At 44.0% G+C, this 15,061-nt stretch overlaps 1 protein-coding gene across 5 annotated transcripts in view; it reads right to left on the reverse strand.

Moving 5' to 3' along the window:
* CSMD2 (CUB and Sushi multiple domains 2) overlaps positions 1-15,061 on the reverse strand; it is a 550,277-nt gene that overhangs the window by 68,943 nt on the left and 466,273 nt on the right. For all 5 annotated transcript variants that reach the window (XM_079130766.1, XM_079130765.1, XM_079130764.1 and 2 more), the window contains 2 exons: positions 14,555-14,732; positions 13,116-13,261 (listed from right to left, as the gene is read on the reverse strand). In XM_079130766.1, coding sequence (XP_078986892.1) covers positions 13,116-13,261; positions 14,555-14,732 — 324 coding nt within the window. The remainder of the gene's footprint in view (positions 1-13,115; positions 13,262-14,554; positions 14,733-15,061) is intronic.

Here is a 15,061-nt window from a genome sequence, read left to right on the forward strand (position 1 = left end):
AATTAAGTGTCACTGGCAGGATTGGAACCCAGACATGGCTGCTCCCAAGTCCCGTATTCTTTCCACTTCTCAGCCTCTACGTCCTGTGAGTGGCTTCTGTGGGCACCTGTTGATCTCTGGCCCAACATGGCTGACCTCAGTGGATGTCCTGAGGTTGCCCCTCAGGGCAGGGACTGGATGGTGCTCAGGTGCAGGGGGTCCCGAGGCAGAGGCCAGGGTGGGCTCACAACTTGGCTTTCAATTCTGGCACGCAGTAAAGTGCTAGCTAAATGTTAGCTGCCACTGCTGTTATTATTATTTCCAAAATTGCCTCAATCCCTGCTGTGTTTTTTAAAAATAGTGGTTTTAAAAATTATCTAACCCCAGCACCCCCCCAAAAAATTATCTAAGTGTAACACATTGTAATTTTTAAAAAGCTGAGATTTTTCTGTGAAAACAGTAGGAAGGAAAACCCATGCATTGTCTTCTCAGAGGTAACCAGTTAACCTTTACCCTAAGAACTTGGCATATTTGTTCTCTGTGTATATAAGTATTGCTTTCATTACCAAATTCGCATGTTATATACTTTGTGCTGATCCTTGCCAAGTATTACTACATTACAAGAATTTTCTCATCTAATGAAATTTCTTCAAAAAACATGATTGAAATGATGTTATAGAATCTAATCATTCAGATTTACTAGAATTTGTGGCACAGATTTCTAATGTCAATCACTTAGGTTTCCAAAGTTTTGCAATTAAAAAAAACTGTGATAAAATCCTGTACACAAGATTTTTAAAAATATTTTTTAGTTGTCCATGGACCTTAATTAATTAATTAATGTGTGGTGCTGAGGATTGAACCCAGTGCCTCATACATGCTAGGCAAGTACTCTACCACTGAGCCACAACCCTGTCCAAGAATTTTTAAGTGAGTTTTTAAAAACTAGGACAATGAATCAAAATGCAGTCTGTAAAAACAAAAAAATAAAAAATTAAAAAAAAAAAAACCAGAAATAATGTCTATGAAAAAAAACAAACTAGGACTGATTAAAGGGCATGGTCTTTTTAAAGTGCAGCATCTCCTAGGAGTCAGATGTTAACTAGGATTCCTTTTCCTAATATTTTAAACGGGAAAACATCATACTGCACCATACATCAAAATCCAAAAAGAAAGAAAAACACCAAAAAACACAACTGTGCCACAGCCATTATGTTAGAAGTCAGACTCTGAAAACATCCCACCCAGCTTTTAAAACGGCCGTACTAAGCCAGGGGCTGGGGCGCCACGGCACACGTGCTTTGTGGCCTGAACTGTAAACATGCAGCGCATCCTGCAAAATCGCTCAGCTTCAAGACTTTAGAAGTTTCGTGATGTAAAACTCTGGGCAGAAACCAGGCCGAGATAGGAAGGCCACACGGGGGTGCGTTCAGGAGAGGTGCAAGGTGATAGGGGACCCTCGCGCTGAGCAGCTCTGTGCCACTTCTCAGTGCCAGCAGCACCTGGGCCACGGGCTCCACTGGAGTCTGAGCTCCTTTCCAGATGCTGTCATCTTACCAGCTGCAGCTGGAATGGAATTCAGGACTTTTCCTGTGTATGGTTTTATGTAAACTGTCCTCTTACGTTGCGGGGGACCTAACTTTAAATTTTTATCCAGTTGTGTTGGCTGAAGGGTGTCACATGAAGAGATCCGTGAGCTTTATGGAGCGTGGGTATTAAACTCAAGAGCGCTCTTGAGGAAACCGAGCCTGTATAATCTTGATTCAACAGAAGCCAGGGGGACCGAGTCTGCTCTTGAGGAGTCCACTTAACTCTCCAGGAAAATTGTGCCAACTGACAGCATCAAGAGGTGACAGTCTGTCCACCACCAAGTGCTGTCGTTTTTCTTTTGTCCAATTCACTGAGTGGTGGCCTAATGAGGGTTCGCCTTGGGTCAGGTGCTGTGTCCAGTGCCAAGGTTACAAGAATACCAAAGAGACAGTCCCTGACCTTCTGGGGCTCAGAGCCCACTGAAGAAGACAGCCATCAATTTCAATCTTTGTCAACTGGACAAAGAAACAGCACTTATTTTCTTTTAATTGGCATCTCATAACTAATTAGGTTAAACATTTTTCATACACTAATGGGTTATTTGCATTTTTCTTTTAAACTGTCTATTCATGTATTTTATTCCACTTTTTTTTTTTTTTTGGATTGAACCCAGTGGGCTTAACCACTGAGCCATATCCCTGGCCTCTTCTATTTTTTATTTTGAGACAGGGTCTCCCTAAGTTACTGAAGGCCTTGCTAAGTGGCTGAGGTTGACTTTGAACTTGTGATCCTCCTGCCTCAGTCTCTGGAGCGGCTGGGATTACAGGTGTGCACCGCCGTGCCTGGCTTTCCCACATTTTTAAATGGTGCATTATAGTTGTGCATACTGATGGGATTACATGTTTGTACATGCACAGAATACACAATGGAACAACATAATTTGGCCAGTATTGTTCTATTCATGTCTTTTGCTCCTTTTTTTCTTACAAATTGGAAGAACTCTGGATATTGGAGGCTGACCTTAGCCTCTTAACTATATTTTCACAGCTTGTCATTTGCTTAATTTTGTTTATGGCACTCTTCTGATTGTAGAAATATCATTTTTTAAAAATTTAGACAACTATCATTTTCCTTCATAGTTTTTTAAAATTGATATCTTCCATTCTTAGCCTCATATTTACCTTTAAAACTTCTGAGGCATGCTTAACTTCCAAAAAAAATCAGTAACAAGAAATCTCCACTTAAACACAGCCTGGGTATGTTACATTTTGTGGTTCCTATTTGGATTGGGAGTGATATTCCATTGAATTTTTAAAATTACATTTTTTAAAAAAGTACAAATTTCTGTTCCATGCCAAAAGTTTATGGAAGGTCAAAAAGAAACACAAAAATTACCCCCATTCCCCCATCTAGGTATAAATACCCTTGGCATTTTGTTCTACAACCATCAGTCTTTCACAGACACCTCCATCCCAAACTCCCAAAGACACAGGCTTCCTCCATCAATGGCGTCCCACTCTCTCCGCCATGTTTTCACTCCAGTGCTCTGGGGCAGGGGACGCTCGAGGCTGACGACTCTGTTCATTTATACTCGCCTCCTCCTTGGCGGTGAGGCACGGATGTGGGCTGGTCAGATTCTAGGACTGGTAACATAGTCACTGGCCGGCAGATGGGGTCCTTGCTTTACGTGAGCAGCTGTCCACTCAGCAATGGCCATGGAGGCCTGGGTACACCGTGCTCTTTCTTGCGTCTTCCTGCTTGCCCTTCCTCAGGCTGATGGGTATGCTGGACCTGCCTTTCATCTGAAGCTCTTAAAGCCAAAACTGGTTCCTGTGGTTCACTTGAAGTTACCAGATGACCCAGGGCTCTGCCTTTGAGTTTGGGGTCCAAGCCCTGCTCATGTTACAATGCCCTCCGTTGCCATCGATCCTTGTTTGAATCTGTTTCTTGAGAACCTCCCAAGGAGGGAGGTCGTGGTCCAGGGTAGGAGTTTATGATTACTACCCCCCTCTGGTTAAACCATCACCTGAAAGTGAAAGTGTCCTGAAAGTCAACTGCTTATTCTTCACTGCACAATATAAAATAAACATTTCCCTAAGTCCATGGATTGTATTCTGCATGAATGATTTTTAATGACTATATTTTCCCCATCTTTGTGTGTATATGAATATATAATTTAAGTACCTAATTTATTACTTTTTGTTCAGGTTATTTCTGATTTCTCTGTTACAAATATATTTCAAGGAATATCTTTATACACATAACTTTGCACAATTGCCAGAAGTAGGATTCCTTAGTCTTATGTTGTTGTATTGGTTAGGAACCTTTAGATGCAAATAACAAATCAACTAATTCTAGAATAAGAAAAAAAAAAAAAAAAAAGGCCTCACAGAGAAGAGAGAAACCAAGGGCAGATTTGCAGCTGGACTCAGTCTTTCTGCACACGGGATTGCTCTGCTTCTCAGTCCCCATGGAGAACAGGAGAGGGGACATCCATCACACTTGGTTTATATCTTCTTTTCTCAGGAGACGGACAAGCTCAGGCACAGGTAGCCTCTCTTCAGTCTAATTTTAAGTTCCCAAGGAAGGTCACTGGTGGCCTCGGCTGGAGCCAGGTCAGATCTCTGGTCCAAGATCCTGTGGCTGTAGATGGTGCCGGGAGGGATGCCATGTCGTATGTTGTGCAGATGCCCACGGAGAGGCTGGCTACAGAGATCACTGTGCACAGTGCAGGCACCACAGAACGTTCTGACTCGGATGGATCCTGCCTTTTAAGGCTTTTGATGTGTATTCACAAACCACCCACCACCAACTGGGCATCTTCCTGCAACCTTTCCCATAGGACCCTCGTTAAAATATTATCATTACCTATTGCCTGTTCACGTTCCTAGCAGTGTTGATCATGACAGCCCAAAGAGGAAGCGACCCCTGCCCACAGATGGATGAAGAGATAAACAATATGTGACATACACCTGTCATGGGATGTAACTCAGCCTTAGGAAGGAAGGAGATCCTGACACACGGGATAATGTGGGTGGACCTTGAGGGCATTAGGCTAAGCAAAATAAACAATCACAAAAGAAAAATAGTGCATGGTTCCACTTAAGTGAGGGGACCAGAATAGCCAGATTCTCAGAGACAGACAGTCAAGCGTGGTGGCCAGGGCAGGGGGAGGGGAAGATGCTCTTTAGGGGGTAGAGTTTGTTTCACAGTATACAAAAAATTTCTGGAAATGGATCGTCATGACGGCGAAGTACTTAGTGTCACTGAATTGTGTGCTTGAACATGGGCCCTGTATTTACCATAATTAAAAATAAAGTTATTCAGGCCACAGTATTCTCCAGTATAAAATAGTTCACCTTTTGTGTTTAGTGCTTTTTGCTTTGGGTTCTACATTTGAGGCTGCTATTGTCACTGGCCATCCTTTCATTTTTAAACTGTGTCACTTTGCCTCAGCTATGTTCCTAGTATACAAAATAGTCCTGAATGCTGTTTAGCTGAATATGAGAGTTTTTCTTTTTAGAAATGCTTTTGTTAGTGCATTACAGTTGTACCTAATACTGGGTTTGTTTTGACACCAGTTTACGTGCGTGGAACATAATTTGCTCCATTTGAGTCCCCGTGCTTCCTCTTTCTCTCCCCTCCTCCCTCCCTCTGTTCCTCTTCCTCTTCTCTACTGGTCTTCCTTCTATTTATTTACTGCTCTTTAATTGGTGCTTTATAGATGTACGTGTTGCTCAGTGGCAGAGCACTTGCCTAGCATGTGTGAGGTCCTGAGTTTTATCCCCTGCACCACAAAAAAAGGTTATTAAGAGTCTTCTTAAAAATAGAGAGTTGGACTTCAATAAACTTGCATTTTTCATGATAAAGAAGAGATTTTATTTTTATTACTTTATCTTATCCTCTGTGTTCAGTATTTTTGTTCCTAAACAGTCTGCTTTGCTTTCTACCTTTATATTAGGATGATTTATTTGCCTCTTTTTAGTGATTTAGAAGCATTTTTATAGAGAGTAGAAGTATACTCAATAAATTTACTAGTGACTATAATATAGACTTGAAGCCCTTATTTCTCTAATTAACACAGTCAACAATTGACTCCACCCAGTGAAAGATGAGGACATTTTCCTATTTCTTTTTTATCTATTTGGGCACTTGTTAATATAAAACTATTATTTTAATATTTTAAGAGTGGTTGCTGTATTTGCATTCTGCTTTGAATTTCTATTTTCAATTATTACTTAGACTTAAATCTGTGTGTGCTTAGCTGGTACCAACGATTCCCACTTTACTCTTTTCTTTAATATGTGTCCTTTATTTTGAGTTCTTGGTTCACCCCGCCTTGGCTGATTATGCCCTTGAGTGACAGCTCAGATTGAGACTAGGGTAGTAGTCTCAGTAAGCTGCCACATCCCAACAGGTGACTGCTTCTTCCCTTCACTCCGACTTTTTTCTCCCTTACACACTTACTGAAATGCGTCTTTTATTTTCTGCAATCCAATGCCAAACATTGGCCTGAGAATTGCCGACTTGGGTTCCTTTAAGGAAACTTTCTCAGCCTGGATTCTAGTGGATTTCTCCTACCCTCCATCCTGAGAATTTGAAAACACTGCCTGGCTGTTTTCGATTTCTCCTGCTGTACAGTCAGCCCGTTCACTCTACCTAAACAGGTCTTCCTTCATCTCAGGAAAGTTGCATTTATTTCTGTTTCATCCTTTTGGCTCTTTTCTTTATAGATATATATTTTCTATCCGTAGGCAGGATCGTTCTTCACTGGTCTCCTCCTTCACCATCTTCTCCCAGCCAAGTTCAAATCTCTGTCTCCTTCCTCCTGCAAACATTTTTGGGTTTGTTCTCCACTTCTCTTAATTGTTTTTCTACAGTGTAGGTTCTCCTTGCTGATCCCTGTGCTGATTTAAATTGTTATTGCATTTTCTTTTCAATCTTATTTCTTGCTATCTAGCTTCCCTGTTAGTTACAAATTTTAATTTGAAACAGTCACAAAAGTATAGGAAAAGTTGGGATTGGTTTATTTCACCTAGCACGATATTCTCTAATTCCATCCATTTATCTGCAAATGCCATAATATTATTCTTCCTTATGGTTGAATAATATTCCCTTGTGTATATATACTACAGTTCTTTTATCCATTCATCTGTTGAAGGTCATCTAGGTTGGTTCCACCATCTAGCTATTGTAAATTGAGCTGCTATAAACATTGATGTGGCTGCACTATGGTACTATGCTAATTTTAAGTCCTTTGGGTAAAAACCGAGGAGTGGGATAACTGGGGTCAAAAGGTGGGTTCATTCCAAGTTTTCTGAGGAATCTTCACACTGCTTTATGAATCTACATCGTGCACAACCACAGAAATGAAAAGTTCTACCCATCAATAATCAAAATGCAGTCTGTAAAAATTTTTTAAAAAAGTTGGAACGGTAGCACCAAAACCTTTAATTCCATGAAATGTTTGAATAAAAGTAGCTCACACGATGCCTTGTAACCCTGGAATTTTTTAGCATATATTTTCTACAAACAAGCATATTCTTCCACACAACCATTCAACAACCATCAAGATCAGGAGACGAGCATCATACATCACTGCCCTCGAATCTCCCACCTCATGCAAGATTCCCTGCTTGTCCCAGTAAAGTCTCAAGCAGCAGATGGCTCCAGCTCAGCATCGTGTGGTGCTGGTTGCCATGTCTCTGTGGCCTCCTGTAGTCCGGTCCGATTCCACAGTCTTTCCTTGACCTTCGTGGCCTTTACATGTTTGCCAAATACATGCAGTGAATTTCTAGCACGCTCCTCAGTTTAGGTTTGTCCTCTGCGTCCTCCTGAGTAGACTCAGGTTGTGCATCTTTGGACCGTCGCGGGAGGGATGGCCAGTTCTTCTCACTGTGTCCTCTCAGCCAGTGTCTGATTTCTGTGGTCCCACCCCTGATGATCCCAACCAGGATTCTGTGATCATGGTGGCATCTTCTAGCTTCTCCACTTGAAAGCCATTCTAGCTCTTTTTGCAGTTATTTTAAAGGATGCAGTTTGGAACTATGCAAATATTCCATTCTCATAAAACTTGCAATGCATTCGCTTGTGTCTGTATGGTTAGACATAGTGTCTTGGCTTATTCACCAGGCGGCCATTTGTTACCTTTACTAATGACTTTGATGTTGTTCAAATCAACCCCAATATGGTCAGCAGGGGTTCCTTCAATCCAGTCTCCATGTCCTTTTGACAGCTCCATCTTTCTTTGGGCATCTCCTTATTTTCTGCCATAAGATGCTTTCTGGCTCATTTTCCACTTCTCTGCCCTAGTGCTGGGATGAGCCATTTCTTCTAGAAGCCCTGATCCATTTTAGTGGAAAAGGCCATTTAGAAACCAGGATCTGGTGCTAGATGTGCTCCTTATTACTGGGGAGACATGGCTCCCAAGCCCTCTCACTTGAAAGAGCTAAGGCGTATGTGTAGTCATGAATGTAGATACACACACACACACACACACACACACACACACACACACACACCCCTCTGAGTCCTGAACTCTGAAATGCACGCTGATATCTCCAAATCAGAGGTAGGACGTACCACTGGGTATATCCTACGTGTTTCTAAGTCTCTGTTTTGCCGTGAGGAGCCTGCCTTCTGTTATCCTTAACCTATTAACTGGACCCAAGTTCTCATCCCCCTGTCACTCTGCCTCCTTACCTACCCAGGCTCTGACCCCCCCCCACCCCCTGCTGGTTTGCTTTGTCTCCAAAACCCTACACAGCTGCTGCTCGTCTTGCTCTGAGCTCTGACACCCCAGGCCGGCTCCCTCCTGTACAGAAGCCCTCTCGTCCGCCATGGGCTTCAGCTTCCCATGCCAGGAAGCCCCGCAGGGTGGACTTCCTTCTCCCCTCCGTGGCCTGGGTCACAAAGGTTCCCCTTCCTTCCCACCTTGACAGGTGTGGATATCCGTTCTGCCTTGTTCCATCTAATGGCCTTGGGACTGGATTGTCCAGGAAGGGAAAGGATTTAGTTCCTCTTATATTTATCCCTCAGTCAGAAATCTCTTTTCATCTCTGCCTGTTGTTTTGACAGCCTTCCTTTTATTTGGAGTCCATGTGATCTAGACTCCTTTATAAAAGCAGAAACAGAGACTTTCTAAAATTTACTTCTATTACCTAAACAATATGTCTTTTTAAGGAAAAATTTCTCTGCAATTTAAACCTTATTTTCTCTTTTTGAAAACAATCATAGAATGTTTTCATAGGTTTCCTTAAGGTATTTTCTTCTTCTGCTAATTAATCATTATATAAAAAGAAAGTAAGCCAGGCACAGCGACACAAGCCTGTAATCCCAGCAGCTTGGGAGGCTGAGGCAGGAGGATCCAAAGCCAGCCTCAGCAAAAAGTGAGAAGCTAAGCAACTTGGTGAGACCCTATCTGTAAATCAAATACAAAATTGGTCTGGGGATGTGGCTCAGTGGTTGAGTGCCCCTGAGTTCAATCCCCGGTACCAAAAACAAAAAACAAAAAACAAAAACAAGTTACTTAAGTTACTTAGGGCTGATATTAGCCCATAGGAAGGTGGACATTCTCTGCCCCACCTGAGCCCCACTCCCAGCTGTTTGCAGCTCTAACTTTTTGTTTCCTTTAGTTCTCCTCTGAAGTACCACCTCTTCGGTTGCTCCCATTGCTCCACAGGGAGTAGACCTCCTCTCTGTTCTACTTGCTGTCTTACTCTTACTTATTTCTTCCATAGCCCTTGTTACAAACTGCAGAGATTTATATTGCCCACTTACTTGTTTGCCCTCTCTCTCTTTGGAGGAAGGAATCTCAAGAGGTAGCAGGCATTTTACAGAACAAGAAGCAGGGGCAGTCAGTAAAGATACGAAAGATGCGCAACCTCATTAACATAAAGGTGAAATGCCAGTCCATGAATCCACCAGATTGGTCAAATGTAAAGGTCGGATAAAACCCAGTGTATGCAGGTGCAGAGCAATGGAAACAAATACTTCCTGACTTGCTAGGAAGAGTGTAAATTGTTATGACCAATTTGTAAGACAAACCCCTCACTACTGGGTGAAACCGCATACACGTGCATGCTTATAACGTTATGACTCTGGAAGGGCTTGTTCTCCAGAGAAACTCTTATGAAGGTGTGCAACATTCATAAGAAGGAATGTACGACAACAACATTCTTACTGTTTGAAATAAAAGGACCTAAATGTTCATTAACAATAAACTAGATGAACAATTGCATTTTCATGTGATGGAATACTATGCGGCATTGAAAATGAGCTAAGAACAATCATATGCATCTGCACGAATTTCAAACACTTGATTTTTTAAGTGAAAAAAATCAAGCCAATGAAGAATATTTGCTGTGGTTTGCCTCACAAAGATATGCAAGAAACTTGCTCACCCGTGTGGCAATTTCAAGCGGTGGTGGCACCTTGAAGAAGTGGGAACTAGTGGGAGATAGTTAGGTCACTGGAAGTCCTGCCTCGGATGTAGTTCTCACTGCATCCTGGTTAGTTTTTGTGAGAGTGGGTTACAAAAACAGTGAGCCTGGCTCCTTGGTCTCTCTGCCTTCCTGTTTCTCCACGTGATCTCTTCCACACATATTCCCACCCTTGTGATGCCATCCACTACAAAGCCCTCACCAGACGCTGAACTGATGGGGTCGCCTGGTCTTGGACTTTCAGTCTCCAAAACTCTGAAATCAATAAACCTCTTTTCTTTATGCATTAGCCAATCTGAGGCATTGTGTTATAGCAACAGCTCTAATAGACATTTATAGAATGATTCCATTTATGTAATGGAAATAACATGCAAAATTAAGCAATGTTTATTTTTGGAGAAATACATATGTATAACAAAATTATAAAGAAAAGTAATAAATGATTCACAAAAACTTCAGGATTATGATTAACTCTAGGGGTAGGGGAGGAGAATGTGCTGAGGAAAGAGCAGGGACTTCGAAAGTCCAGTTGTTCTTTTTCTTAGGCTCAGTGGTGGTGTTCATTTTATTATTCTTTAAACTGCATATCCACGCTACATTCACTTCATATACACATGACATTGTCTACCTTTCGTCAAGATTCTGAGGCATGGGACAGGCCTCTCGCTTGCTTTGCCCTAGTCTGGGGCTTCTCCCATTTGAGTCCCCAGCCTAACACAGCAGTAGGTCCTCTCTTGACCCAGGCCTTTGCCCCCTCCTCTGGTCAATGAGACCTTGGACTGTGGTTGAAGCTGGGGCGTAAGGGCCACCTCGTCTGTTTGGGCTGCTCTAACAAGTTACCATAGCCTGGGTGGCTTATAGACAATAGGAATCACTTCTCACAGCTCTGTAGTCTGGGAAGTCCAAGATCACAGCCTTGGCAAATTGGGTGTCAGGTGAGGGTCTGCTCTCTGGTCCATGTCTATTCGCTGTGACCCTCATGGAGGAGGAGGTAAATGAGCTCCCTCGGGCCTCTCGGAAGGGCGCTAGTCCCCCTCATGAAAGCTTTGCCCGCGTGACTCCCAAAGATCTCTCCTCCTAATACCATCTCCTTGGGGTTAAGATTTCAACATACAAATTTTAGGGGAACATAAGCATTTGGACTACAGCAAGGGCCGCTTGTCTCTTTTGTGAGGCAGAAGGGCACAGTGCCCACGATCCACCCTGAAACAAGAGCCCTTTATGAGGACTTGCGTGGGAGAGCTCAGGATTAAGGATGCCTGGGGCTGGGCTGAGCCTCCTTTCCCCGGTCCTGCATAGCTAGGAATAAGAGACCTGGCCTAGCACCAAGGTAACACCTCCCCGCCCCTCTAGAATATTATAGTAATAACCACAACGATGACTATTACCACTTGCACTATTATAATTGTGATCTGAAATGTCTCCCGTAGGCCTGTGCTAAAGGCTTGGTCACCAGCCTGTGGCACTATTGGGAAGTGGTGCAACCATCAGCAGGTGGAACCTAGTGGAGGGAAGTGAGCTCACGAGGGGCGTGTCCTGGGGGGGACGCTGGGACCCCAGGCCCTCTTCTCCCTCTCTCTCTGCTTCCCAGCTGCATGCGGTGAGCAGCTTTGCCCCTCTGTACACTACCTGCCTCGCCACAGGACCAAAGCAAGGGGCTAAGCAGCCATGGACTGGAACCCCTAAACCATGAGTGAAAATAAGTTTTTGCTCATTTAAGTAGTATATTTCAGGTATTTAGTCACAGTGACGGAAATCGGACATAGCCATTTATTGAATACTTTTGTACCTCAGGCTGCAGTTAAGGATTTCCATGTGTTATATTATGTAACCCTGTGAGGCTAGTACTGATATCATTTCCATTTTGTGGCTAATGAAACTGAGGACTAGAAAAGTAAATTGAGAGACCTAAGGTCTCACAGTCCACATGTGGCAGGGCCAACATTTGAACCCAAGCCAGTGACTCTGGAGTCCACGCTCACTCTAGGGAGCAGGGATAGAGAGTTGAAATGAAATCACTTAAAGGTGTGGGTTCCATTTTTTTTTTTTGGGGGGGGGAGGTGTGTTCAACAAGAGGGCGTGTGGGTATGAGACTAATCCAGAGGGCACAGTCTTGTCTCTGTGACACAGCTCCTGGGATGGTGGCTGGAGCTGCCCACCATCTTTACATTCTCTCTCTCTGGATCTGGTTTTCTACAGCGACCTCTTCCATGGGCTAAGGGCTGAGTCATGTTCAAGTTTCTATAAGTGCACTCATACCAGAGCTGATACTGCAGAACCCAAAGACCTGGGTATTGTTCCCAGTTCTATCTGCACATTCTGGGCATGTCCTGAAAACTTCCTTTGTCCTTGTTTCCTCATTTATAAAATGGGAGTGATAATATCTGCCTTCATTTTTTCAGTAATCTTAGAGGCCAAAAGGTCCAAACCATTCATTGCATACGTGAATCAACACCTCTCCTGTACAAAGGTCACAGTCCCATACACCCAGCTCAGGGTAGAGCCGGGGATGAAATCCACTTTTCCTGATTTCTGTTTCAAACATATGTAATACTCTGTAAATTGTGAACATGGACATTCCTCCATGGAGGGGCTTAAGAGACCTTTCTATGATTTTGTTTTTCTAATGCAGTATCAGGTGTAACAACATGAGAAAATAGCCAGGTTCATAACTAACTTTGGATTCTTAGAAGAGAATGAGCTGCCAGCAACCCTGAACTCTTCATGCTCATCCTGTCTTTGTGCCTAAAATCACAGCATTCCTGAGAGTCAGCAGAGGCTCCAGATCCCTTTGGAGGGGAAGTACCCTCTAGAGGGTGCTAAGGAACAAGTTGGGCACAGGTAAATGGACAGGTCAGTTCATGAGTTGATGTGGATGAATGAACTTGAGGAGACCTGGGCTCAGCACCCAGGATCAGACTCAAATTCTTCTGCCCCAGTGGTGTGATGAGAAGGAGAACTTGTACGGATGGAGTCCTGTGCTGGGAGCTCCCACACAGGCTAGTCCATTACCTCTCATGACTTCGAGGACTTTGAGACTTGGAGACTTAGAGAGGCTACGTGACTCACTAGAAGTCACACAGCTAGCAGATGGTGGAGTCAGGGGTCAAGTCCAATCTTGACTTGAGAGCATGCCCTTCCCACCAGGACAAGATTCATACTGACCAGAGAAGGCGATGGCAAAGATCCCACCCGAGGCTGCATCATGGTGGAACTTGAGCAGGAGCTGGTTGGTTGAACTGTGCACTGTTTTCTTGGCCAAGCTCCGGGTGAAGACTCCGAGCTGTGGAGACGTCTGATGTGGCCCATCCCTGCACGTAGGAAAGAAGGTCCTGGCATGTCACCAGTCACGGTGGCTGCCTGCTCTCCCTGGTGCCATTAGTGGCCTTAAGAGAGACCAGGAATGGGTGATTTATGAATCTTCTTTCTGCAATGTCCTAAACACCTCTCTCCAACCCCTCCCGACTTTGTCTCCCAACGGAGTTGGTGGAATCAGTGAAGTTCACCCTGATTCTTCTTCACCAGCCCAGTCCCTGAAACGGGTCCTGGGGTAACATGGGTGCCACAGTGCAGGGCTGAGAGTCTCACTGCAGTCCTCTCACCTGTGCAGCCTTAGGACAGGGCTGAGGAATTGGTGTAGAACTTCATACTGTTATCCATGCCAGCCCCATTTTCTTGTCCCCAAAGAGACATACCCACATTGCCTTTCTGGACAAAGGATTTTACCCTGAGCACTTATCTAATCCCTCCTATCTGTTCTTAGCTATTGCTTGGAAATTTAGTTAGAAATTAACTCAGGACAGTCTGGTTACAATTATCCAGAACTGGGAGTTTGGGAGAAGAATCCCACTATCCCCTGCTGATTCCCCCAATGGCACTAAGTTCCAAACAAAGGAATTTAAAAATTACAGGATATTTTTGTTCAAAGATCCAGTGGTATGGAAAAAATATTGTCTAGGAAACCTCCCTTATTCACAAAATATCTGTATTTTCATTTTAAAATTAACTTGTTATATTATACATAACTTCATAAATCAGTGCTGAACTGTCCAGTTTAGTAACCACTAGCCACGTGTGGCTATGGACATTTAAGTTCATTAAAATTAAATAAAAATGTTAAATCAGTTCTTTGGTCACTCCACTTACATCCGAGTGCTCAGTAGCATGTGTCTAGGGGTTACCATGTTGGACCAAGCACTCATTGGCACACGTGTCTAGTGGCTACCATATTGGATAGCATGGATGTAGAACACTTGTATCAGTGCAGCAAGTTTTGTTGGACAGCACTGGCTCAGCATGAGATGACCAGAGGGACTTCATAAAATTCTACCTCTTCCATTAGTCTTAGTAGCTTATCTTAGGAACATGTAGTTTGGTCTGAATTCTAGAAACATTGAGGAAAGCTTCATTATCCATGCCCACTCCCATTAACACCCCCTTTGGTACTTTCACTGGCCCTAGGAAGGACCCAGGTTGGGAGCTCATTGTTCTCATTGCTCTCCCTTCAAGGAATCCTAATGACTAATGGAAGCTGAGCCTCAACCTAGCAGAGAGCCCACTAATGCTCTTGTCTAACTGGTTATCGGCATGGTGCCTGGCCCTACCAGATGGTGATGAAGTCTCCGGAGGGCTCTGTCTGCAGCAGGCTGAGGTTGAGGCGGACGCCATGACCAATGGGCACAGTGATCATCCAGACACAGTCCTGGGAGCTGGAGTACGGACTGGGGTAACCCGGGGAGTACACGGTACCATTGGAAGAAGTGATATTCCCACCGCAGGGAACTGCCAGGGAGGGGACACAAACAGATGGATGAGTTTTGGAGATTCCCACCCACCTGTGAGCTCAGAGGGCTTCCTAACAAATCCCAGTTCCCAGCACCAGTGATTCCATCAGGGAGTTGTGTGGATGGAGGAAAGGAGACTGGGCTGGGCTGAGGGCGACCGGCTCTACCCGCCAGCCCCACACTCCCCTGGCCCTCAATTGTCACTGACGGTGCCTCTGTGGGCTGGTCTCACCCTTGGCCTCCTTTCTCTCCCTTTCTCACGGAAAAGTCCTGCCAAGCAGGAAGGACACATGAAAACTGTCCCCTCTCCTTTCCTAGGAAAGGGGA

This window comes from Sciurus vulgaris (genome assembly GCF_902686455.1).
Source record: "Sciurus vulgaris genome assembly, chromosome: 1".
NCBI classification, from domain to species: Eukaryota; Metazoa; Chordata; class Mammalia; order Rodentia; family Sciuridae; genus Sciurus; species Sciurus vulgaris.